The sequence below is a fragment of the Podarcis liolepis genome (genome assembly GCF_965112155.1).
Source record: "Podarcis liolepis genome assembly, chromosome: 7".
NCBI lineage: Eukaryota > Metazoa > Chordata > Lepidosauria > Squamata > Lacertidae > Podarcis > Podarcis liolepis.
In genome coordinates this window covers 14,729,590-14,756,081 of record NC_139561.1, presented here as the reverse complement: position 1 = coordinate 14,756,081, position 26,492 = coordinate 14,729,590, and the positions used below count along the sequence as shown (strand labels likewise).

General features: G+C 48.3%; 1 protein-coding gene across 1 annotated transcript; it reads right to left on the bottom strand.

The window, feature by feature from the left end:
* Window positions 1-436: 436 nt before the first annotated feature.
* Window positions 437-13,681, bottom strand: TAS1R2 (taste 1 receptor member 2). Its single transcript, XM_083512680.1, has 5 exons — window positions 13,411-13,681; window positions 11,466-12,242; window positions 8,387-8,599; window positions 4,180-4,300; window positions 437-1,621 (listed from the first exon to the last, which is right to left on the bottom strand). Exons 1-5 carry the CDS (start codon window positions 13,669-13,671, stop codon window positions 693-695), a joined length of 2,301 nt encoding a protein of 766 aa, XP_083368806.1. The 5' UTR covers window positions 13,672-13,681; the 3' UTR covers window positions 437-692.
* Window positions 13,682-26,492: the final 12,811 nt, after the last annotated feature.

The window sequence follows — 26,492 nt, the reverse complement described above, 5'->3', positions numbered from 1 at the left end:
ATGTTGTTGGACAGGTATCACTGTTGGTCTAAGTATGGGAAATGTAACCGATATGCTTTTGTGCCTAATTGAACCATTACGCGTAGTGCTGTATATAAGGAAACCATTATGATTGTAACTAACGCCTTATCTCGGTGGGGAGGGGTGTTATGTAGTGTAGTTTCACCCTGGGCCAACAGGGGGATACTGTATATAGTTTTCACTCAGGTCTGTAGATAGTTTTCACTCAGGTCCGCGGCAGTTATTTTAGGCGGGAACTCTGGGCTGTTGTGGTTACAATGTTGTCAGCCGGCTGCCTATAAATACAGGCCGGCTGAACTGTTCGCTGTCAGTTCTATGTCAGCTTACCTTAATAAAGAGCTACTTGAAGAAATCGCTGTGCCGGCTGCTATGTCAACCCACGACTTAACAATGTGCATCAGCAGGACTCCCCCTACTGGTGTTTAACCCTTCCCGGACTTCAAGCAGACAGGCTGAAGCCGGATAGTCGGTTAGGACCAATGCCTAAGCCAATACCACTCATCACCTGTAACCAATAAAGTTGTGGCCTTATTTAGCCCATTAACCTTAATAATTGTGTCATGTGTCTTTATTTCCACTGGGGGGGGGGCGGGAACTCGCCACACAACCTTCTCTCCGAGCAGCAATGTACAAATCAACAGGTGTCCATTTCATTCCACGAGGCTCTGGAATTACTCCTGCCTCATGGTGTAGCTTTGAATGGCGTCCTGGAAGAAGGCGGTCGTATTGCGCTCCGGGTGAAAGAAAAGGATGTAACATTTGGGGCCAAAGTAGCCCACGCAGATACTGAACAAGTTGGACAGGACGGTGGCCGCTTCAAAGACAATCACCACAAACCCTTCGAAAATGGACATGACAAGGAAGAGGGCCACCCAGGAACCAAAATAGCCCGTCATGCACAAGGTGATGTATTTGGCTTCGTTGTAGCTCTTCGGCAAGGCCTTCCCCATGTAGGCAAAGCAAAAGCAAAGGAAACACAAACTCATGTCAAAGGCATTGTTGAAGACCATGGTGGCGCGGTAGTCCTGGTTGCACATCAAGATGAGTATGGCCGGGTGGTCGCTCACCTGGGTTTGGAAGGGTACCGGCTTGTTGAAGTAGATATTGAGCGCTACGATGAAGACCTTGACGACCAAGACGACGGCGACAAAGACCCTCTGCCCGTCGTACTTCCGCCAGGCGTCGTAGGCCCGAGGCAGCTGGGCGGCCATCTTGAAGACGCAGATGATCTGGAAGGAGCGGACAGTGATGCAGGCAATGCAGGTGGTGAAGCAGAGGCTGAAGACCGTTTGGCGGCCGAAGCAAACCAGCTCCGTCGGCCGGCCCACGAAGAAGAGGGCACTGCAGAAACCAGCGGCCAGGGAGGCGATCATCAGGAAGCAGAGGCGGCCCCCGGCAGACTTCACCACCGGCGTGGCAGAGTGGCGGGTGAAGAGGGCCAAGGTCCACAAGGTCGCCAGGAGGCCAAGGGTCGAGAGAGAAAGGAGGACGATGGAGATGACGTCGCCCCAGTGGATGTAGAGCAGCTGTTTCGTGAAGCACTCTTCTTTGCCGGGTTCCGACCACATGTCCAGCGGACATTTCTGGCAGGTGAAACTGTCTGCCGACCAAAAAAGGACACACACCATAGACACACATAATCAGTCAAAGTTAAGTTGTCACTGTATCAGGGGCTGGGAATTTAATCAGATCGCTTTGTCCAACAAAAAGGTTGGTTGATGGGTAGGTGGTGATTGGGAAAAGTGAACTGACCATCTTTGGCCCAATTATAAACCATTTTAAAAGGTGGAATTTATCTAGCTGACCTTCCTTTGTCATATTTCACTCTGTGGCGTTGGGCGGATATTCTGTTTAGTTGTTTGCAGTGAATTTTCCTCTCAGTCTTGAAGCAGATTTATGTTGTGTCATGTTTGTTTCAATACTAAAGAGGATGCTCTCTGAACGCAGAAATTCCCTGATTATTATTATTATTCTGCATTTGCATTTGTTTGTTAAGACAGGGGTAGGCAACCTAAGGCCCGTGAGCCGGATGCGGCCCTATCACCTTCTCAATCTGGCCCATGGACGGTCCGGGAATCAGCATGTTTTTACATGCGTAGAATGTGTCCTTTTATTTAAAATGCATCTCTGGGTTATTTGTGGGGCCTGCCTGCTGTTTTTACATGAGTAGAATGTGTGCTTTTATTTAAAATCCAGCTCTGGGTTACTTGTGGGGCATAGGAATTTGTTCATTTCTCCCCCAAAAAATATAGTCCGGCCCACCACATGGTCTGAGGGACAGTGGACCGGCCCCCTGCTGAAAAAGTTTGCTGACCCCTGTTTAAGAAGCTTTAGCTTCTATTGTAGATCCTCTGGCTGGGTCTGGTTTTTCCATTAGGCATGCTAAATGTTTAGAGCTCCACCAGGAGAGATCTTCTGACTTGCTCACAGAGCTGAAAAGCCATGGGTCTCCTTCTCTCACAACTGCAACTGGGCAGGTTGTAGCAGAATTCTCGTGTACTTGGATCTATGACTATGGTGCCTATAAAATGTACATATTTATCTGTAGATCTAAGATTGGAGGGATGGGCAGGGGACGTTACGATTATAAGAGTGCCAATGGTCTACAAAGACTTTAATGCAGCCCTGGACCCTATAATCCCTAAGAGAAAAGCTTCAGGGTTGCTGTTGTTTTGTATTATCACTTTGAACATCTTTTTTATCTCACCATATATCATTTCCCAAAATGCCCTCGGTTTCTTACAAGTCACAGTTTCAAGTGTCATAGGCGCCAACTCCCTGGGGTCCTGAGTGCCTGAGCACCCACAAAATTACCCACAAAAGGGCCAGGCACCCACAAATTTCAGTGCCAGGGCCAGGTATGCTGCATAGCACCTGTGGCCCCGGGCACACACAGTCGTGGGGCCAAGTTGGCACTGCCGTCTAGTGTTATGAGAGAGGGAGGAAAGCCATTTTTTCCACCTGCTTTCCCCAGGCCACGCATCATTTTATAGACCGCTAACATCACTGACTTGCCTTTTCTCTAAGCTAAAAGCAGAGTGGGTGGCAGGCTTTTCCCCATATCTACCACCCACATAAACTCTGATGGTAGACATAAGATCATAAGAAGAGGCCTCCTGGATCAGGCCGGATGAAGGTGACCCAGAAACTACAACTAATCCAGAATGCGGCAGCTAGACTGGTGACTGGGAGCAGCCACTGAGACCACATAACGCCGGTCCTGAAAGACCTACATTGGCACACAGTACGTTTCCGAGCATAATTCAAAGTGTTGGTGTTGACCTTTACAGCCCTAAACGGCCTTGATCCAGTATACCTGAAGGAGCGTCTCCACCCCCATCGTTCAGCCCAGACACTGAGGTCCAGCCAGTGGTGGAGGAACCTTCTCTAGCACCCGGGGCAGGACGCCGAGGGGCGGGGCGAACCACTTGGCAGCGCACGTGCAACATCCACACGGACTGCGCATACACTGCAGCCCATACGGTCATCGTGCGAGCAGCAGCCCTTACGGTTACCCATATCGACGGTGCACAAGAGCGGCAGTCCGTACGGACGCTGTGCGGGCGGCGCCCATACTAACTGTGTGCATGCCCTTGGCCGCTCTACAGCTGGGGGGGGCAGCGGGCCATCTTGTCACACATACCCCTGAGTGGTGCCCAGGGTGACCCCCCTCCCCCCCCTCGTACACTCCTGGGTCCAGCGCCAAGGGCCTTCTAGCAGTCCCCTCACTGGGAGAAGCGAAGTTACAGGGGACCAGGCAGAGGGCCTTCTTGGTAGTGGCGCCTGCCCTGTGGAATGCCCTCCCATCAGATGTCAAGGAAATAAACAACAATCTGACTTTGAGAAGACATCTGAAGGCAGCCCTGTTTGGGGAAGCCTTTAATATTTGATAAATTATTGTATTTTAATATTTTGCTGGAAGCTGCCCAGAGTGGCTGGGGAAACCCAGCCAGATGGGCGGGGTACAAATAATAAATTGTTGTTGTTGTTGTTGTTGTTGTTGTTGTTATTGTTAGATGGGGGCTCGTACACTCTAGCACCCTGTTCTCACAGCAGCCACCCAGATGCGCTGCTAAAAGGAAACCTGCAAATAGGACCTGCGCACAACAGCAGCTCTTGCTTCCTGTGGTTTCCAGCAAGTGTTATTCAGAAACTTACTGCTGCTGTTGAGAAAGGTCCCGGCCTCACACTGCACACACTCAAAACAGCAGGTGAGCATCCCGATCAATTTTTTCTTATGTCCCGCCTCGCATTGCTCTGAGCAGATGGACTGAGGAGCCTGCAAAGGAGAGAGCGTGAGAATTATACGTGATTTGCTCACCATTTATATACATACTCTCTCTCTCTCTGTGTGTGTGTGTGTGTGTGTGTGTGTGTGTGTTGACGTTTTAACATTATGAGGAAAGTGAGGATTTACAGAAGTAAGAAAGATAGGAAGGAGAGAGAAAATAGAAGGGCGTTGCACAGCATGCTTGCAAAAGGAAACACTGCAGTGTGTGTGGTGAAATAAACAAAAATGAAACAAACAAAAATGTTAATCTTAATTCCTTTGCTTTCTTATCATGTGCACAACATATGACTACGGATACAATTATAGCCATAAAATAAAATAAAATTCTTAAGTGTTATATATTAATTTGTATTTTGTATTTGTATTTTTGTTTCTTTGTCTTATAAGGCTGATTAATATTTTACAGCATTTTAAATGTGTTTTTGGAAGGGGGGTTATTGTGTGTTTTTGTTTTTGTTTTAACTATTGACTTGTGTTTTTTATCTTGTCTGTTTATCCTGAGATCAGGTGACAAAAGGCGGTATATAAATCTGATAAATACATAAAATTTTTGGGTGCGTTGTATCTTAACTATTGTATGTTCTTCTAAACCATACTATAGCATAAATAGGAGAAACTGTTTATATGCCACCTTATTCATAAACAAAGCGTTCTGCCAAAAAACCCAAAAACCTGTCTTTTTTGCTTTCAGTTTTTGTGGCCAGGGGGGTGGGATTTCTAAGAAGGCTAATGCCAAGACCTTTGAATGTCAGTCGCCCAAATTAGCCAGCTCAAACTTTTGCTCCCCTTTTGCTGTTCATCCTCCCCCCCCCCCCCCACACACACAATTTTTATTATTTATTTTATCATGGTGATAAATCGGAATCTTCCTTCCTACAGGAAGGCCCTCTAACATCTTCCAGAGCAGAGGGTCTTCTGTTTGTAAGCCCGTCCATGATGCCAAGGGTTGCCACCAGGAAAATTGTCAATTTCAGTCAGTTACATTTATTTGTTGAGTTCCTTGGAATTTCATTCCCAGTGATGTGTTTAAGACACGGCTCCAGAAGTGCAGGATCTTAACGGCATCTCCAGGTGAGACACAGATAGTTTAAAGCTAAAGGTAAAGGGACCCCTGACCATTAGGTCCAGTCATGGCCAACTCTGGGGTTGCGGCGCTCATCTCGCTTTATTGGCCGAGGGAGCCGGCGTACAGCTTCCGGGTAATGTGGCGAGCATGACAAAGCCACTTCTGGCGAACCAGAGCAGTGCACGGAAACGCCATTTACCTTCCCGCCGGAGCGGTACCTATTTATCTATTTGCACTTTGACTTGCTTTCGAACTGCTAGGTTGGCAGGAGCAGAGACCGAGCAACGGGATAACTGCCTCTCTGGCAGTGATCCTGGAGTAGTTTGGCTGTGCGCTTTCCTTTGTACAGTGTCAAATTGCTGCGGTTCGAAACCCCGTGATTGTAAAACAAAAAACAAAACAAAACAACCACCCTTAAAACAGTTTAAAGGTAAAGGTAAAGGGATCCCTGACCATTAGGTCCAGTTGTGGCCGACTCTGGGGTTGCGGCGCTCATCTCGCCTTATTGGCCGAGGGAGCCGGCGTACAGCTTCCGGGTCATGTGGCCAGCATGGCGAACCAGAGCAGTGCATGGAAATGCCATTTACCTTCCCGCCATACTTTGCACTGTGATGTGCTTTCGAACTGCTAGGTTGGCAAAAGCAGGGACCAAGCAACGGGAGCTCACCCCGTCGCGGGGATTCAAACCACCGACCTTCTGATCGGCAAGTTCTAGGCTCTGTGGTTTAACCCACAGCGCCACTCGCGTCCCATTAAAACAGTTTACAACGAGTTAAAAACAGCAAAAAAACCCCACAACTCTTGGATATAATCAAAAGATAAAAATCATCAACAAAACAAAAACAGATGCGGGTGGCGCTGTGGTCTAAACCACCGAGCCTCTTGGGCTTACTGATCAGAAAGTTGGCGGTTCGAATCCCCGTGACGGGGTGAGCTCCCGTTGCTCTGTCCCAGCTCCTGCTAACCTAGCAGTTTGAAAGCAGACCAGTACAAGTAGATAAATAGGTACCTCTGTGGCGGGAAGGTAAATGGCGTTTCTGTGCACTATGGCTTCCATCAAGGTGTTCCGTTGTGCCAGAAGCGGTTAAGTCCTGCTGGCCACATGACCTGGAAAGCTGTCTCTGGACAAATGCCAGCTCCCTCAGCCTGAAAGCGAGATGAGCACCGCAACCCCATAGTCGCCTTTGACTGGACTTAACCTTCCAGGGGTCCTTTACCTTTACCTAATGTTTGTAACATCACATTAGGCCATGCAATCTTCCCCTGGCTTCCAGTTCATCTCCAGGCCCGATCCAAGGTGTTTCTTCACTTACAAAGCTCTGTGGGGATTCGGACATCGGTACCTAACAGAACACCTCCACCTGTTTGTAAGGAACCTTTTCCCGATAGCTCAGCAGGTAAAGCATAAGACTCTTAATCTCAGGGTTGTGAGTTCAAGTCCCACGTTGGGCAAAAGATTCCTGTATTGCAGGGGGTTGGACTAGATGGCCCTAGATGGCCCTTCCAAATCTACAGTTCTATGTCTTGAAACAGCCTTCATCCACCTGGTACCCTCAAAATACCTGCGACTACAGCTCTCATCAGCCCTGGCATCCTTCGTCAGCTCTGTGCCCAATTTCATCCCCTTTACATGCACTGTAGACATTTTCAAAATGACAAAAAACAAAAAGCCGGGGTGATTATTATATCTGCCTATCAAAGACAGAGCTCTATGCAGGGACGCCTCAAGGAGTTAACCTCCAAAGGAGGCACAAGGTGGCAGTCTTGAGCCAATGTAAACAAGTTGTGGGACCCGCCTGGTGCAGATATCTATCAGAAGGGGGGAAGTGAGATTTCTATGGACTTGTTTGCATTCACCCTAAAGCATATTGGTAAATTATAGGGAAGGACCGGAGCTGAGTTGCAGAGCTCCTGCCTTGCATGCAGAAAGCCTGTGGTTCAATCGCTGGCACTTCCAGGTAGGGCCGGGAAGGACTCCCTGCCTGGAACCCAGGTGAACTCTGCCGGTCAGTGCAGGAAGTATTGAGCTGAGTGGAGCAATGATCTTCAGGCAGCTTCCTCAGGGTTTTGGGTAGGAGACAATTCTGATAGCTCTGTTGGGGGTTGAGCCTCAGATCTCCAAGCAGATATCAAGCTGTAGACCTTCCCTAGAAAGTGATGGTCAATATTGTCCATACATCCAGAATTTCCTGGACATAGCCAGTCGGAAATAGTATCCATCCGGAAATCGCTATAATGTCTTGGAAAACCCAGACGCACGTCAACCTATGTTGGAAGCGTAGATTTTTGCAAACTTCCTTTTAAAAAACCTCAATTTTTTTGAGACTTTGAAATATGGCAACCCTAGTCCATGGTCATTTGTGGCCTGGACCCTTCCAGATTAGACTGTTGCAATTTTGGGGGTCGGGGGGTCAGTGGGTGCAGTCCTTGAAAATTGTCCAGAAGCTTCAGTTAGAACAAAACCTCCGCCAGCTTACCAAAACTCCCTGAAATACCCATTTTGGACATTTGAAGTTCTCAATCAGAGGTGGGTGGAGCCTGTGACCCTCCAAAGGTTGTTCAACCACAGCTCCCAGCATCATCCCTGACTACTGGCCATCCACACTGGGATTGATGGGAGTTGTAGTCTAAGGACGTCTGAAGGACCACAAGTATTAGGCAATCACTTGTCTTTATTGCCCCCAGGCTACCTCCACCACAACTCTGCCTGTTGCTGCCTCCCTCCCATGGGTTGCTGGACTCTAGGTCCCATCATCTTCCGTAACCATTGGCCATGCTGGCTGGGACTGATGGGAGTTGGAGCCCAACAACACCTAGCCACAGATGTCCCACCCCCCAACCTTGAGATACAATGCCAGGTCTCGATGGAAGTTCCCACCACCACTAAGAAGACCCTTGTATCTAACAAGTACCCACTGAGTTCATTCCACAACAGGAAGAAGACCTCGGAGGTGGAACGGACTGTCCGACGCAGAGCAGCTATGGGAGTCCCTTGAGACGCTACTCACTGTGTTGTTTGCGGTGTGCCAGGTGATGATTTTCTCATTGACGTCGAGCCTTCCCTGCAACGAATTATAGGAAGCAATCTTCTTGAAAGGCTGGCCGGGAACGTTCCATTGCCACTGTATGACCTCGAAACCATTCGGTGGGTCTCCTTTCTGGTCAAAGTTGATCACGGTCTTCAGCAGGGTGAAGTTCACCTTGTGCATCTCCTTCAGCAGCTACGACACGAGGAGAGAGGCATTGTTTGCGCGGTGATGGCAAGCCATTTTGAGCTCAGGCCTCAAAACCACACTACAACCTTGATTGGAAACAGAACTGTTAGACCCCAAAACCAAGATTTTGTCAAAGATGTATAACTTGCTGTTGAAATGGAATACTCAGGATGAAACGGTGAAATCTGCTATGATTAAATGGGCACAAGATGTTGGACATAACATAATGATGGCTGACTGGGAACAGTTATGGGCCACAGGTATGAAGTTTACGGCATGCAATGCCTTAAGAGAGAATATTATGAAAATGATATACAGGTGGTACATGACACCAGTCAAGCTTGCAAAAATCTATCATTTGCCCGATAGTAAATGTTGGAAATGTAAAGAAACTGAAGGTACATTCTTTCACCTTTGGTGGACGTGCCCAAGGATTAAGGCTTTCTGGGAGATGATTTATAATGAAATGAAAAAGGTATTTAAATATACCTTTCTGAAGAAACCAGAGGCCTTTCTCCTGGGCATGGTTGGCCAATTGGTGTTAAAGAAGGATAGAACTTTCTTTATGTATGCTACAACAGCAGCAAGGATACTTATTGCAAAATATTGGAAGACACAAGATTTACCCACTCTGGAAGAATGGCAGATGAAGGTGATGGACTACATGGAACTGGCAGAAATACTGGCAGAATCCGAGACCAGGGAGAAGAGGCGGTGGAAGAAGATTGGAAGAAATTTAAAGATTATCTACAGAAATACTGCAAAATTAATGAATGTTAGAATGATGTTGGGTTGAAGTTAAGTGGTTTTTAGCAGCAATATTATAAAGGAATATGTAAAAATGGATTGTTAACAGGTGATAACCTAAAGTTATAATATATTAAGATAAAAGATTAAGATAAAATCAAAGAGGGAAAGGATTTGCTGAATTAACTAATTGAACTGGAATACAAAAAAGGGAGGTGTGAGGAGGTCAGAGAAACAAGCAAATGAAAGATAAGATATGGAAAGACTGATCTGTTTTTAACTGTTTTTACCTTGTATTTTCATTTTCTATTTTTTTCTCTCTTTTTTTTCCTTATCTTTGTAATATGTTGAAACTTCAATAAATATCTTTTTTAAAAAAAGAAAAAAAGAAAAAAACCACACTACAACCACCACCGCCCTCCCTAAATCTACTCTTGCAGATGCAGCAAGCGAGTGACCCCCATAGAAACACCCTATGTCATTTTTTGGTAACCTCAAGGGCGCCCCCTGTGCTGCAGTACCAGGGGCGCCCACTTAGCATTCTATCAGCTGACCCCAAAGGGCCAGTCCCTGCCCAGGCTCTACCTCTCCCTCTAGTTTCAATGTTCAGCATTGAGTGCTGTCGCGTAGGTAGCCAAAACAGCACCACCCACATGGGGTCATTCCAGCAGTTGACCCAACTGATTGTGCCCAGCGGCCCTGGAATGATGGCAGACTGTTGGAAAGGGGTTTTTTATTTGTAGCTGGAAGGCTGCATTTCCTCCTGGGTCTCCTTACTGGGTTCATTGGTAGGGCTGGGCGATATATCGTCCAAGACTGGTTTCAAGTCCATTATCATGATATCAGCTTTGTAATTTTTGACCTGGGAATATATTGTGACTCACGGCATGTGTTAGGGTTGGGCAAGGTATATCATCCAAAATTGGTTTCAACTCCCTATCATGATACCAGTTTTGTAATCTTTAACCTGGGAATATATTGTGAATCATGATGCGTCTTTGTGTTTGTGTGCAAAAAAATCACAGCATGGGGGGAAACCGTGAAGCCAGCCAATGCCTCTACAGTACATAGCCCCATCCTTATTTCAGACACCGCGATATATCGGTTATGTCGCAATGTTTACCTGGTGACATATTGCATTCTTGAAAACCAGATAATCGCCCGGCCCTAGTCACTTGCGGAACCAGAGGCAAAATTTGGTTCAAATTTTTCTTTGGTAGGCAAATTTCTACACTCGCGTTCATCATCCCTCTCTATCCTCCGTCCACTGGGCAAGTCAGGGCCAGTGAGGGGGTAGGGCCCTGGGGCGGGGGTGTGGTTTTGGGACGGGGCACAGCCTGTAAGGACCCCCAGAGGCCAGATAAAGAGGTCTGGATGGCCTCAGCTGGCACCCTGGCCTCATTTTCTCCATCCAACCCTAAACAACCGTGTCTTGCAGCCTCCCGCCTTTGGTCAGGGCTCCATGAATACCGTATTTTTCGCTCTATAAGACACACCAGACCATAAGACACAACTAGGTTTTGGAGGAGGAAAACAGGGGAAAAAATATTCTGAATCTCAGAAGCCAGAACAGCAAAAGGGATTGCTGCACCGCGAAAGCAGCGATCCCTCTTCCTGTTCTGGCTTCTGGGATAGCTACACGGCCTGCATTCGCTCCATAAGACGCACACACATTTCCCCTTACTTTTTAAGGTACCCCTGCTCGTACGGGCCAGTCGTGTCCGACTCTAGGGTTGTGCGCCCATCTCACTTAAGAGGCCAGGAGCCAGAGCTGTTCGAATACACTTCCGGGTCACGTGGCCAGCGTGACGAAGCTGCTCTGGCGAGCCAGCACCAGAGCAGCACACGGAAATGCCGTTTACCTTCCCGCTATAAAGCGGTACCTATTTATCTACTTGCACTTAGGGGTGCTTTCGAACTGCTAGGTGGGCAGGAGCTGGGACCGAAAGACGGGAGCTCACCCCGCCACGGGGATTCGAACCGCCGACCATACGATCGGCAAGTCCTAGGCACTGAGGTTTTACCCACAGCGCCACCCGCGTCCCTTCCTTACTTTTTAGGAGGGAGCAAAAATACGGTACATTCCCTCCCTCCCCAGCCATGTGGCATTGATGCGGGAGTTCACCTCCCACGGATAAATCTCCCGCCGGTCGCATCTCGTGGCACTGCATCTTAGCAGCTGGTGCAAGGCGTGCGCGACCACGTAAACGGCCGAGTAGACGTTGAAGTTGATGCGGTCCCCTGTGCCCCGGAGGCTCTTGTCGTAGGAGCAAGCCTCCGCCAGACAGTCGTCGCATTCCTGGTTGCACGTTGCTGCGCTGGAGGCGGCCTGACCTTCGCCGCCTTCCCCCGGGTGGGACGGACCCCTGACGCGGAAGTCGTCCATCCCAGGGACGGGCACATCCTGCACGGCCACGCCAAAGATGGTGCCCACACTCGAGATGTTGGCGACGCCGTGGGTGGTCGGGTCGATGGACCAGGCCTCTGCGGCGATCCACACGACATCCGTCATCTCCTGGCGGATGACCTCTCTGAAGAACATGGGGAGAGGCAGTTCCAGGCTGAGGATGATCACCACTTTGGCCGTGCTCCTGCTGATCTTGGTCACAATACTGCTGATCCACTCCTCTGTGCTGTTGCCTGAATCATGAGGATCCTTTCCCTGGACCGGGATGGTCTCCTGGAAGGCAATGCAGCCTTGGGTGGCCTGGGCTCGCAACAGCTGCAGGTTTTGTTGGCCGTAGTCGTCGTCGCTGGCAAGGACAATGAACCAGTTCCACTTGAAGTGTTTCAGGAGCTGGAGCATGACAGCGATCTGCTGCTCGGCGCTTGGGATGGTGCGGAAAGCCACTGGGAAGATCTTGGGGTTGCCCAGGAACTCGGTGGTGGCGCTGTAGGTGATCTGGAGTGGAAGGAGAGCACAGCTGTCAACTTACGGATTTGAAAATAAGGGACCAGCAGCCTCGAAAATAAGAGATCAGCAGCCAAAATAAGGGATTTTAGTCAACCAGCAGCCAAACAAAGCCTCAAGTGGTGGTTCCCACAGCGCAGCAACCTGGGAAAGGGGATGCAACAAGGGAAACCACCGTCACCTCTCTGCTGGGAAGCGCTGAGCAAAGGCGAGTCCCCAGGCAACGCGGCCGATTTGATTGGCACAAGGCATGCAAGCTCCACCCCCCAGTCGTTCTTAGACTCCTTATTGGGTGAGCAACGCAGCCAAGCAACACAGTTGGAGCCTCCCTCCTCCCTGGAAGGCAGGGAGAGAGGGAGAGGAGCTGCTTCCTTGGAAACCCGGGAAATTTAAGGGACATCATCAATAAGGGACAGCAGCGGGACACGACGCTGGGATAAGGGACTTTCCCACCAAATAAGGGACGGTTGACAGCTATGAAGGAGAGCCGAGTCACCCTCAGGGCAACCAAAGAAGAGAACGGCATAGGAGGGAACAGCACCAGCAAATCAGGACTAGCAGATGAAACTGATGGAATATGTAGAAACTGCTATCTTAAACTAGCAGAATGAGAGGTTAGGAAGAAAGAGTTTTTAAAGAGTGGAGGGGGGGAAATTGCGGAATACTTGAAAAATTATTGTAAATAACTTAAAACGTTAGCAAGGTTGGAATAAACTGAGCAGTTGGACTGCAGGTGGAGGAGAAAACTGGAAAAGAAAGAACAAGAAGTACCGTAGTTAGAATATGCAGCAGTAAAGGAAAAATTAATTGAACCACAGAAGGGGGGGAGGGAAGTCAAAGCTAAGTAAGCTGGCAATATGTGCAAATTAGAGTGACTGGGGAAACCCAGTCACATGGGTGGGCATTATTATTATTATTATTATTATTATTAAACAGGGCATCCCTATTTTCATCAGTGAACTTTTGGAGGATATACATAATGCCAGCCAGGCGAAAATACTGAGAGAATGACTCCGGGCCAGCCAGAGGCGTGGCTTGTGGAGAGGAGGCGTGGCCTTGGGAGGCTTCCAAGGGCCTGAGGTTGAGGTGTGAGGGGCCACATTCCACCCCTTGGGGCCCGCGGTTCCCTGCTCCTGCCGAGGAGGGCCACCAACTTTACCTGTGGGACGAGGAACTGGCTCAAGAGGAAAGCGGTTGTCACCGCTGCCTGAGAGGAGTCTGGCCCAATGACGGCTACCACCCTCGGGCGGTACTGCGTGTAGTTGGTCTCGATATCCAGCAGGGAGCGGTTGTTGGAGAGGAAGTATAAGATTGGATGGATGGTGTTGGTGAGGTAGCAGACGTCCACCATCTCGTAGCCCAGCCGCACCCCTGGCAGGAGGGCGCTGGCTTTGTTGATCTCTTCTACCGCGTAGCGCATGGCCTGGAGGTAGCTGTAGCTCACGACTTTCAGATTGTACCTGGGAGAGGGGTGAGAGGCGATGCACTGAGGGCCAGCTCTGGACCGGGGAGGCCGGGCAAAGCTCCGGTTGAGTCGCCTGCTCTTCTTTAAAAGGATTCCAGCAAGCATCATTAAAAAAGGGGGAACACAAGAACATCAGAAGCATAGCTGTCAAGTGTCTCTTATTTGGCGGGACAGTCCCTTATCCCAGGGCCATGTCCCACTGCTGTCCCTTATTGATGATGTCCCTTAAATAAGCTACTGAAGGTAATGGGGCCCTTTCTATGTCCCGCTGTGCTTTGTCAGCAACAAATTTTTGCTGTTTTTTTTGTGTTGAATATATGCTATATGGTAATTTATAGGACCTAATAGATATCTAAAGCCATTTGCACACAACAAAATATGTATTTTATCAAAGTAATTGTTGATCCCTTATTTTGGCTGCTGATCCCTTATTTCTGAGGCCGCTGGTCCCTTATTTTCAAATCTATAAGTTGACAGCTATGATCAGAAGCCATCAGACCTATGGTCTAGCTGCCTGCACTGACTGGCAGCAGCTCTCCTGGCCTTCAGGCAAGCCTGTCCAGATGCATATTCCACACCTGGGGTCCTGTGTCCAGTTCTGGGCACCACAATTTAAGAAGGAAATTGTCGAGCTGGAACGTGTGCAGAGGAGAGTGGCCAGTATGATCAAGGGAAGCCAAGCCTGATGAGGAACAGTCGAAGGAGCTGGGTATGTTTAGCATGGGAAAGAGGAAGCTGAGAGGAGATATCTTCAAATATCTAAAGGATAAGCCGCATGGAAGATGGAACAAGCTTGTTTCCTCCTGCTCTGGAGAGCAGGGCCCGAACCAACAGCTTCACAAGGAAGGAAATTCCAACAAAAGACCAGGAAGAAAAATATACGGTAGAAAGAGCTGTTCCATTAATTTGATTTTGAATTGATTTTAAATGAATTGATTTTAGAATGCTGTGTTACTTTTATTGTTGTTAGCCACTCTGAGCCCAGCTTTGTTAGGATATTTCCGTTCCACCTTAAAAGGGAGCAGGCTTTTGTAAGCAACAGAGTCTGCGCATGTCCTATTCACAGGATGTTTATGCTTGCTGTTTTTTCCTTTCGTTTTCTCAGTTGGCCGAAGATGCTGACACAGAACGGTCACGTTTTCTTTTGTTCTGTTAAACGCTAATAAAGTCTGAAAATTATGCTCTTCTGCGGTGCAAGCTTTTGGCTGTGTTTCTGCTGATAAACAGTGTACACCCAGCCCTGGAATGTGGCTAGGAATTTCCAGAGGCTTCGTGTCGCTAACTGCTGGATCTGCCTGTCTACGGGAGGCCGATGGATCGTCCAGAACTCCGGCTTGGGGGCTCATGATGGACACTATCTCCCTGGCAGTTTCCCAACAACAAGGTTTCGGGCCCAGATTCACGGCACCTACAGGAGAGTAAAGCTGCAACAGACTGCGTTTGAGGTATGAAGGGGGGAAAAGCGAAAGCAAAGGGACGCTTTTTCTGTTATACCTCGGCAAAGAGCCTTTGAACTCCGGCAAGGCTTAATTGGCCTGGGAGCCGAGCCAAAGAGTTCGTGATTAATGGGCTGCCAAGATAAGGAGTCTTTTGAAGGCATAGAAGACTCACGGCTAATGCCAAAAGCTGGAATGGAATTTTTCCAAGCTTCTGGAGATGCTCAGTCCCTTAAGTTGGATGGGCAGAATTATGAACCCTGGGCAAAATGGTGTGAGAGTTTACTGCGTCAGTTTGGGGTGTGGCATGTTGTTTCTGAAACCCCCCCAGTTCCTCTGACAGAGAGATGGAAATCAGCTGATTCGAAAGCGATAGACATAATAGTCCTATCTGTATCTCTTGAGGAAATTAAGACGCTGGCTGGCAACACCACTGCACGTGCAATGTGGTCTGCTTTAAAAAATGCTCACAAAGCAAAAATCCCAGCCCAGAGTTTGACTGCATCGGAGGTCCTAGCTGTTTCCCAGAATGCGAATGAGTGCAGGGATGCTGAGGGCACCAGTTGCAAGCTGCAGGGGGAGCTGACCGTCACGTCATCCCAGGCAGCATTCCAGCCTCCAGGGGGAGCCAAGGAGTCGGCAGCTGAGAGCTCTGGTTCTCGTGAGAACCAAGGCCATCGCCTTTGCAGAGGCCGGAAAGGCAAAGGTAAACAGACGTCTGCAGATGGCCAGGAGCAGAGGGAGGGTGAAGAGCCCGCGCCAGGGAAAAACAAAGCGTTGTTTACTGGCACAGCTTCACCAAAGGCTAAAGGCACGTCTGCTGACCAGAAGCAGGGGGGCAAGCTGCAAAAGCCCACGCCAGTGGAAAGCAAGGTTTTGCTTGCTGGCACAGCTTCACCAAAGGCTAAAGGCACGTCTGCTGGCCAGGAGCAGCAGGGGGGCAAGCTGCAAAAGCCCACACCAGTGCAAAACAAGGGTTTGCTTGCTGTAAAGACTGCTCCAACAGCCAAAGGCGACTTTGTTGTGGATTCAGGCTGCACGCGCCACATCTCCAAGGACAGGCATCTCTTTATCTCCTTCAAGCCTCAGGAAGGTGAGATCCACCTGGCTGATGGAAGGACGTTGCAAATTGCTGGAGAAGGGACTGTGAAACTTGCAAGTCTGCACACTACCATCAGTAATGTACTTTTTGTTCCAGGAGCGGCGAGCAACTTGTTGAGCGTCCCACAGCTTACTGGGCGTGGTTTTCAGATTTCCTTCAAGAGGAGCGTCTGTGTCATCAGTAAAGGCAAAGAGGACTATTTACATGCAAAGTTTATGGATGGTTTGTTCCATATAACTTATGATGACACTGTTGCTGTATCTAATGCTGATTCTTGTTGTGTTGCACAAACTAACAAAGTTCTTCATGCAGGTTGCATTCATGATGCGCATCGAAGGTTTTGTCACCTCTCTTGGAAGGCACTGGCCAAGATGCCAGAGGTGGTTGAAGGTTTGAACATCAAACCTTGTAAATTTCACATGAAATGTGTATCTTGTGCAGAGAACAAGGTGAAGGTTGCTCCAAAAGGCAAGGAGTCTAGCAGGCAGGCTTCCAAACCCTACCAGCTAGTGCATGCGGACCTGGTTGGTCCACTAGCGCCCTCTATAGGAGGAGCAAGGTACTTCATGATTCTGATTGATTCTTTTTCCAGGTACATTCATGTGTATTTGCTCGAACAGAAATCGCAAGCGTTTCCGAAGTTTAAGGAATTCTGTGCTTGGTTGGAGAATGTGCACAGTAAACGTATTTCTTGTTTATTTACTGATCGGGGCGGGGAGTTCACTTCTCAGCAGTTTGAAGCTTTCCTGACTGAGAAGGGAATCCAGCATGACATGTCAACGCCCAGATCGCCATGGATGAATGGGCTTGCGGAGAGAGCAAATCAAACATTGCTGCAAGGAATCAAGACCTTGTTGCATGATGCCAATCTCCCTGATAAGTTTTGGGGGGAGGCTCTGGGGAATTTGGTTTACACCGTTAATCGCAGATTGTCATCACCCATTGGTTGTACCCCCTATGAAAAGATGTTTGGCAAGAAACCCAACACCAAACACATGAGAATCTTTGGTTCGGACATGTGGGTACGCACACAACAAACCAACAAGCTTGGGAAGCGTGGGGCACATGGTTTGTTCATGGGGTATGAAAAAGGTGCATACAGGGTATGGATGACTGACTCTAAGTCCATAAAGTTCACAAGGAGTGTTGAGTACAATCCTAAGTGGGGGGAAAATGTGGGAATTTTCCAGAGTTACCCAGAGGAGGATGAAGGTGATGTCAAGCAAGCAGCTAAAGATGAGAAAGCTGCTGCTGATGAGGATGAGGATGATGATGATGAGGATGAGGATGATGATGATCAGAGTTCAGATTCCAGTTCAGTGGGCGGCGCTGCTGCTGATGTCAGTGAAAGTGATGACACAGCAGACTACCAGAGCGCAAAGGCCTCAGTCAGACCATCCGATGCGTCTGACAATGAACTGGAGGAACCACTGTTCACCATTGGTCACTTTTCTCCTAAGAAAGAGGAGATGAGTCCAGAAGACTTGCGTCTAGTACGCAGATCTGAAAGGGCGACCAAAGGCAGACCTCCAAAGAGGTATGCTGATGAGTTTGCTAAGACAGCAACTGCTGTTCTTAGTAGCTCAGAGAAGGTATGGGAACCTTCAAGCTTCAAAGAGGTTCAAGAGTTAACCTCTAAAGATGCTGAGCCTTGGCTTAATGCCATGAAGGCTGAAGTTGATTCCTTGAACAGGAACCAAACTTGGGAATTGGTACCGGTAGTCCCAGGAATGAGACTGGTTGGCAGCAAATGGGTCTTCAAGGCCAAGACAGACCAGAATGGCAAGGTAGTCAGACACAAAGCCAGATTGGTTGCCAGAGGTTTTTCACAGGTACCAGGACAGGATTACCACGAGACCTACTCTCCCACAGTCAAATATGAGAGCATTCGGCTGATGCTCAAGGTCGCTGCGGAGGAGAAACTGCATGTTTCCCACCACGACATTAATACAGCTTTTTTGTACGGGATTTTGAATGAACAGCTGTTCATGCTTCCACCTGATGGGATGGAGATACAGAAGGGTATGGTCTGTAAACTGCGGAAATCCTTATATGGTCTCAAGCAGAGTGCCAGGTGTTGGAACACAAAACTCACTGAGACATTGCTTTCTCTAGGTTTTCACCAGGGCAAAGCTGATCCATGTGTGTTTGTCAAGGAGGAGGGGCAAAACAAACTGTATTGTTTATGTTTTGTTGATGATCTTCTGATGTTTTGGAAGAATCAGGCTTTTTACCAAAGCACCCTAGCTCAGCTGAAGGAGCACTTTGACATGAAGGATCTTGGTGAGGTATCCAACTATCTTTCTCTGCAGGTGGAGAGGGACCAAGCAGGTAATTTTCTGGTACACCAAACACAGAAAATTGCTGATGTATTATCCAGGTTGAATTTGGTTGATGCAAACCCAGCAGACACACCGATGGTGACAGGTTACCAGGTAGACAGTACTGCTGAAGCGTTTTCTGACACAACGCTATACAGATGCATTCTAGGCAAGCTGAATTTCATTGCCAGATGTTCAAGACCTGACATAGCTGTAAGCTGTAATCTGCTTAGCAGACATGCTAACAATCCTACGGTTCAGGATTGGAAAGCTCTGAAGCGCATAGCCCGCTATTTGAAAGGGACTATGCACTACAGGCTGAGATTCACCAGTCAGAAGACTGGAGGTCTTGAAATCTTTGCAGATGCAAGTTTTGGAAGTGACACCACGGATGGTACAAGCACTTCTGGAGTATGCTACATGTACAACCACTGCCTGTTTGACTGGTTGTGCAAGAAGCAGACAACAGTGAGCCTAAGTTCCTGTGAAGCAGAACTCAATGCTCTGTCATTTTCACTCATGGATTGTGAATGGTTGATGCAACTGTTTAAGGACATCAGGGTGTCTGTGAAATGTCCTGTACAAGTGTATCAAGACAATAGATCGTGTTTGGCTTTGCTGAACTCCGAGAGTTGCAAGCAGAGAACCAAGTACTTGCAGATTAAGCTACATCGTGCAAGAGAGTGTATTCAGAAAGGACTGATTCAAGTGTCCTACATGGCAGGAAATGAAATCCCTGCTGATCTGTTGTCTAAGGTTGTTAACAAAGAACAACATAAGGTTTATGTACAAAGGTTGCAATTGAGTGAACCACAGGTACAACAGGTTACACGGAAAGGGGGAGGATGTTAGGATATTTCCGTTCCACCTTAAAAGGGAGCAGGCTTTTGTAAGCAACAGAGTCTGCGCATGTCCTATTCACAGGATGTTTATGCTTGCTGTTTTTTCCTTTCGTTTTCTCAGTTGGCCGAAGATGCTGACACAGAACGGTCACGTTTTCTTTTGTTCTGTTAAACGCTAATAAAGTCTGAAAATTATGCTCTTCTGCGGTGCAAGCTTTTGGCTGTGTTTCTGCTGATAAACAGTGTACACCCAGCCCTGGAATGTGGCTAGGAATTTCCAGAGGCTTCGTGTCGCTAACTGCTGGATCTGCCTGTCTACGGGAGGCCGATGGATCGTCCAGAACTCCGGCTTGGGGGCTCATGATGGACACTATCTCCCTGGCAGTTTCCCAACAAGCTTTGGCTGGGGTGGGCGGGATATAAATAACATTATTATTATTATTATTATTATTATTATTATTATTATTATTATTATTATTATTCCAACCTTGGAAGGTGGTGGACTCTTTTTCACCAGTGGTTTTTAAGCAGAGATTGGATAGCCACCTGCCAGAGATTGTTTAGCTATGGATCCTGAATTGCAGGGGTTTGGACTATATAACTCTTGGGTGTACCCCAGACACTTCTATGAATCCACACCCAAAATCTCATTTCATTCCTAAAATGACCTGCCCTCCCCAGTGCCGGGTTTACATATAAGCTAAACAAGCTATAGCTTAGGGCCCTACTCTCTTGGGGGGGGGGAATTAAAGGGAAAAAACCTGGATGTACATTTCCAAAATATAAGATAAAAAATAAATAAAGCCTACATACAGCAAGTGTTTTCTGTTATGTAGGCTCCTATGGTGTAAGTAATGGGCCCCGCCTGCTAGCCTGCTCCCTCAAATATCACGGGTTTGCTCATTTCTATATATAAGGTGCCTACATGGAGTGGTTGCATGATCACATGTGCAAATGGCTTGAGATACCTATTTGGTCCAATAATAATAATAATAATAATAATAATAATAATAATAATAATAGTATTATTAATAATAATAATTTATTATTTATACTCCGCCCATCTGGCTGGGTTTCCCCAGCCACTCTGGGCGGCTTTCAACAAGACACTAAAATACAATAACCTATTAAACATTAAAAGCTTCCCTAAACGGGGCTGCCTTCAGATGTCTTCTAAAAGTTTGGTAGTTGTTTTTCTCTTTGACATCTGATGGGAGGGCGTTCCACAGGGCGGGTGCCACTACCGAGAAGGCCCTCTGCCTGGTTCCCTGTAACCTGGCTTCTTGCAGCGAGGGAACCGCCAGAAGGCCCTCAGCGCTGGACCTCATTGTCTGGGCAGAACGATGGAGGTGGAGACGCTCCTTCAGGTATACTGGACTGAGCACTGGATATTCAGAATTATTATTATATTTGCATGCATATCTCACCTCTTCTGCAAGAAGCTCATGGTTTCCCCAGTTTAATCTCCACAACCACCCTGCGAGGTAGGTTAGGCTGGGTGATGACAGCGACTGCCCCCCGCCCTGGTCGCCCAGTGAACTCCATGCCCAGGTGGGGATTCGCACCCTGGTCTCCCTGATCCTAGACCAACACTCTAACCACTACACCACACTTTCATATTCATAAATTCAACACAAAAAACAGCAACCATTTGTTGTTGTCAAAGGACGGCTGGACATATAAAGGGCCCCATTACCTTCACTAGCTTTGGGCCTCATCAGACCTAAATCCGGCCCTGGCCCTCCCCCATTTCTGATACCCGCTACATACTTTTTGCAGATGGGGACCTCCTGCGTGGGGCTGAGGTGGGGCCTGCCCACAGCTTCTGCGTGCAAGGAGAAGAGGCCCCCGAGGATGTAATCTCCTGCCAGGTGGAAATGGGAAGCGGGTGTGGTTACTGAGGCCGCAGCAGCCACCAAGGCACCGACGCAGGCTGCCACCAGTCCGGTGAAGCGCATGGTGGGGCACTTTTTTATGGCACCCTCATATCGGCAGCTGTCCAGCCAGAAGATGGATGAGATGTCTCTGACCTTCCCCTTGCCACCTGCCAGAGCCTTTCGCTAGCTCCTTTGCATAGGAGGCAAGTAAGGACCAGCTCATTTGCATGCATTTATGCATGGGGTGGGCCGGACGCGGGTGGTGCTGTGGTCTAAACCACAGAGCCTAGGGCTTGCCGATCAGAAGGTTGGCGGTTCGAATTCCCGCGACGGGGTGAGCTCCCGTTGCTCTGTCCCTGCTCCTGCCAACCTAGCAGTTCGAAAGCACATCAAAGTGCAAGTAGATAAATAGGTACCACTCCGGCGGGAAGGTAAACGGCGTTTCCGTGCGCTGCTCTGGTTCACCAGAAGCGGCTTAGTCATGCTGGCCACATGACCCTGAAGTTGTACGCCAGCTCCCTCGGCCAGTAAAGCAAGATGAGCGCCACAACCCTAGAGTTGTCCGCGACTGGACCTAACGGTCAGGAGTCCCTTTACCTTTATGCATGGTGTGGGGAACCGTGACCTGGGCATTGGACTCAATGGCTCAAGTGAAAACATAGGCCTTAGTCGTTTCGCTGCAATGTGCTGACCGCTTTATATTTTTCAGGTTTGGCCAACGTGCCCCCCTGCAGATGTTAAAGGTAAAGGGACCCCTGACCATTAGGTCCAGTCGTGACCGACTCTGGGGTTGCGGCACTCATCTCGCTTTATTGGCCGAGGGAGCCAGCGTACAGCTTCCAGGTCATGTGGCCAGCATGACTAAGCCGCTTCTGGTAAACCAGAGCAGCACACGGAAACACTGTTTACCTTCCCGCCAGAGCGGTACCTGTTTATCTACTTGCACTTTGACGTGCTTTCGAACTGCTAGGTTGGCAGGAGCTGGGACCGAGCAACGGGAGTTCACCCCGTCACGGGGATTCGAACCACGGACCTTCTGATCGGCAAGTCCTAGGTTCTGTGGTTTAACCCACAGTGCCACCTGCAGATGTTACTGGACTCCAATTCCCATCAGCCCCTGGCAGCTCAACCAATGGTCCAGGATGATGGGAGTCAGAGTCCTTCAACAGCAGGAGGGACAGTGTTTCCCCAGCCCTGCCTTAAAAGCTAGGGACAGTGAAGGCAAGAGATGGTCCGGTTCAGGACTTAGCCGAGATGGCAAAATGACATGTTTAACCAGAGAAAAGTCAGTGTTCACATTTTTAGACTACTGGAAGCCTCCCGTATACTTTGAATGGAAAAGAAAAATAATGACTTTGAAGACTGAAGATGTTTTTTGTAGAAAGTGGCTTTGTTAGGTATTGAGTGAATGAAGTGAATGTTGTTTGCATATGGCAAACGAAGAATTCAAAGTCTTACCTTCTGAATTTTATTTCTCTCTCTCCTTTAACCATTATATTTCCTTATTTCTCTCGCGCTCTTTCTTGATTCCTCCCCCCCCCCCTTTATGTTTTTATTGTATTTAGATCAAAGTCTTAGTTTGGACAAAAAAAAAGTAGGGGAAGATATTCAGTATTAAGTTTTGTATTTTTTTCTATAAACACTAATATTTTTTTTCAGACTATAGAGAGCCTTTATTCTCAGTAATAAAGGAACACACAGGAGAATACTTTTATTTCTTTATTATTTGTAAGCGGAATCTTTGTACGAGTTAATACTTCATGATCCCTTTGGAGCTTTGCTGTATCTTCACATTTTTGCCCTTCCGGGATGTCCTTCTTTGTGGTTTAAATATCAGATTCTTTGTTTTCTTCCTCTTTGTCGTCTGTACTTTGGAGGGGAGGGGGCTTAACAAATCAATAAAATTAAAGGAAAGAAAGAAATGGACTTCTGTTCACATTTAAAGGAAAGGCTGCCTAAAAAATGGTTTATGTCGGGGGAACATAAACCAAAAAAAAAACCCCTCAGCCCTCTTACCTCCCAGATTTGCACCATGCTAGAAAACTCCTCTCCCCCTTTTCCATGCAAAGCTCAGGGTTCGCTCAGGCAAATAACCCTGTGCTTTGGATTTGCATAAGTAGCCTGTTTGCATTTAACCTTACAAGAACAGGCCAACTGCTCTGTCAAAGCTGTGGAGGGTTGCATTTTGAGAGCATGACACCAATCTTGATCCGGAGACCCCGGTGTTCTTTGGAGGACGAGGGCAGGGGCAACTTTCTGCTGTTGGTGGTGGTTGTTAATTTATTTATTTCTTTATACCCCACCCATCTGGCTGGGTTTCCTCAGCCACTCTGGGCGGCTTCCAATATTAAAAACATAATAAAGCGTCATAATTAAACATTAAAAACTTCCCTAAACAGGGCTGCCTTCAGATGTCGTCTAAAAGTATGATAGTTGCATATTTCCTTGACATCTGATGGGAGGGCGTTCCACGGGGTGGGTGCCACTACCAAGAAGGCCCTCTGCCTGGTTCCCTGTAACTACACTTCTAGCTACAAGGGAACCACCAGAAGGCCCTTGGCGCTGGACCTCAGTGTCTGGGCTGGATGATGGGGTGGAGATGCTCCTTCAGGTATACTGGGCCAAGGCCGTTTAGGGCTTTCAAGGTCAGCACCAACACTTTGAGTTGTGCTCGGAAACGTACTGGGAGCCAATGTAGGTCTTTCAGGATAATAATAATAATAATAATAATAATAATAATAATAATAATAATAATAATAATAATAATAGCCATTATTCCAAAAGCTAGCCAGCTTGAGAGTTGGATGTGTTTTGGACAGGCAATCAATAACTACTACAGTGGTACCTTGGGTTAAGTATTTAATTTGTTTCGGAGGACCGTTCTTAACCTGAAACTGTTCTTAACCTGAACCACCACTTTAGCTAATGGGGCCTCCTGCTGCTGCCGCTCCACCAGAGCATGATTTCTGTTCTCATCCTGAAGCAAAGTTCTTAACCTGAGATAATATTTCTGGGTTAGCGGAGTCTGTAACCTGAAGCGTATGTAACCTGAGGTACCACTGTATATCGTCTCGGCGGTCACTCCCAGTCACCAGTCTTGCTGCCGCATTCTGGATTAATTGCAGTTTCTGAGTCACCTCAGCGCATTGCAGTAGTCCAAGCGAGAGACTGTCCAGATCATCATAAGAACATAAGAGTCTGCAGGATCAGGCCAATGGCCCATCTAGTCCAGCACTGTCATTTCACAGTGGCTGCCCAGATGCCTCCCAATGGACAGTCTGCAAGCAGGATTCAAGCATTAGACCGCCCCCTCTCCTGAGGTTTCCAGCAACTGGTATTCAGAAGTATCGCTGCCTCCAACCCTGGACACTAGATTTCTGCCACATCACTGCTTCTTGGTGTAACCTACCTCGCAGGGTTGTCGTGGGATGAAATGAGGGGGGAGCAAAAGCCACCTTGAGCTCCTTGAGAGCCAGTGTGGTGTAGTGGTTAAGAGCGGTGGACTCGTAATCTGGTGAAGCGGGTTTGATTCCCCGCTCCTCCACATGCAGCTGCTGGGTGACCTTGGGCCAGTCACACTTCTCTGAAGTCTCTCAGCCCCACTCACCTCATAGAGTGTTTGTTGTGGGGGAGGAAGGGAAAGGAGATTGTTAGCCGCTTTGAGACTCCTTCGGGTAGTGATAAAGCGGGATATCAAATCCAAATTCAAACTCCTTGGAGGAAGAAAGGTGGGACAGAAATGCAAGTTCTACAGCAGGGATTAGGAGGCAGTGATTGGCTTTAAAAGAGAGGATTGGGACAAATTCATGGAGGAAAGAGCTATTTGTGGCTACAATCCTCAATTGCTATGTGTTATGGTGCATTGTCATAAAACTGTAGAGTTGGAATGGCCATCTAGCCCAGGGAGTCCCCGACTTAGGTCTCCAGCTGTTGTGGACTACAACTCCCATCATCCCTAGCTAGCAGGACCAGTGGTCAGGGATGATGGGAATTGTAGTCCCAAAACAGCTGGAGGCCCACGTTTGGGAAACCCTGCTCTACAAAGACTCATCAACCTTTTTGCCCAAGATTGCAGGGCGCTTGGCCTTTCACCAGCCTGGCGAAATAGAATACTGTATTTTTCGTTCTATAGGACACAATAGGACGCACCTTGTTTTAGAGGGGGAGAACAAGGGGGGGGGAATCTCCCCCTATCTGCTCATTGCCCCTTCAGCGAAGCAGAGGAGAAACGGAGCCCCTTCCATTTCTCCGCCCGCTTCGCTGAAGGGGCACTGCGCAAAGAGGGGGAGATTTTTTTTTCTTGTTCTCCCCCTCTAAAACAAGGTGTGTTCTGTGCATCCAGGTTGGGGAGCAGCGCAAAGGTGGAGAGCAGCCTTCCCGCTGCCCCCCCCGAGCTTGTGGGGCTGGCAGTGGAGGGAAGCGCTGTTTTCCCCCACCGCCAGCCTCAAAGATCCCTGAAGCCTGTGGAGCGCAGTGCGAGTTCCCACTGCGCTCCGCAGGCTTCGGGTTCATTTTGCTGAAGCGAAGAGAGTCTTGCTCTCCCGGCTTCAGCGAAAGGAACCTGAAGCCTGCGGAACACAGCAGGACCTCGCGCTGTGCTCCGAAGGTTTCAGGTAGCTAGCCCTGAAGCCTGGAGAGCGAAAGCCTGTGCACCGACCTCTCTCGCTCTCCAGGCTTCAGCAAAAGCAACACGAAGCCTCCGGAGTGCGGAGGGAGCGCTCCCTCTGCGCTTCGGAGGCTTCACGTTGCTATCGCTGAAGCCAAGGAGCCTGCATTCGCTCCATAGGACGCACAGACATTTCCCCTTCATTTTTGGAGGGGAAAAAGTATGCCCTATAGAGTGAAAAATACAGTAATCTAGATTACCCCCCTCGCCCGGAATCTTGCTTACAGAACGTGAACCCCTGATTTTCCCAGCATCCCAATTACGATTCAGTCTACCGTCCTCTGGGGGCAGGAAGAACACCTGATGAAAAGTCATGCCGCATAAGATGAGTCAGTTGGTGGATATTTCCATCTGATGTTACAGAGGGCTCAGCAATCTGGCTGGTTTGCATACATTTCCCTGCCCTGAAGTATCTGGCCTCAAACCTGGAACAGAGGAGTCCAAAAGATGCAGACGACAGACGCACCTAAGGCAGAAACCCCTCCCAGGCACTGCCTGCTGAAAAGAATCTTGGGAAGCAGGGTTTGGGGAG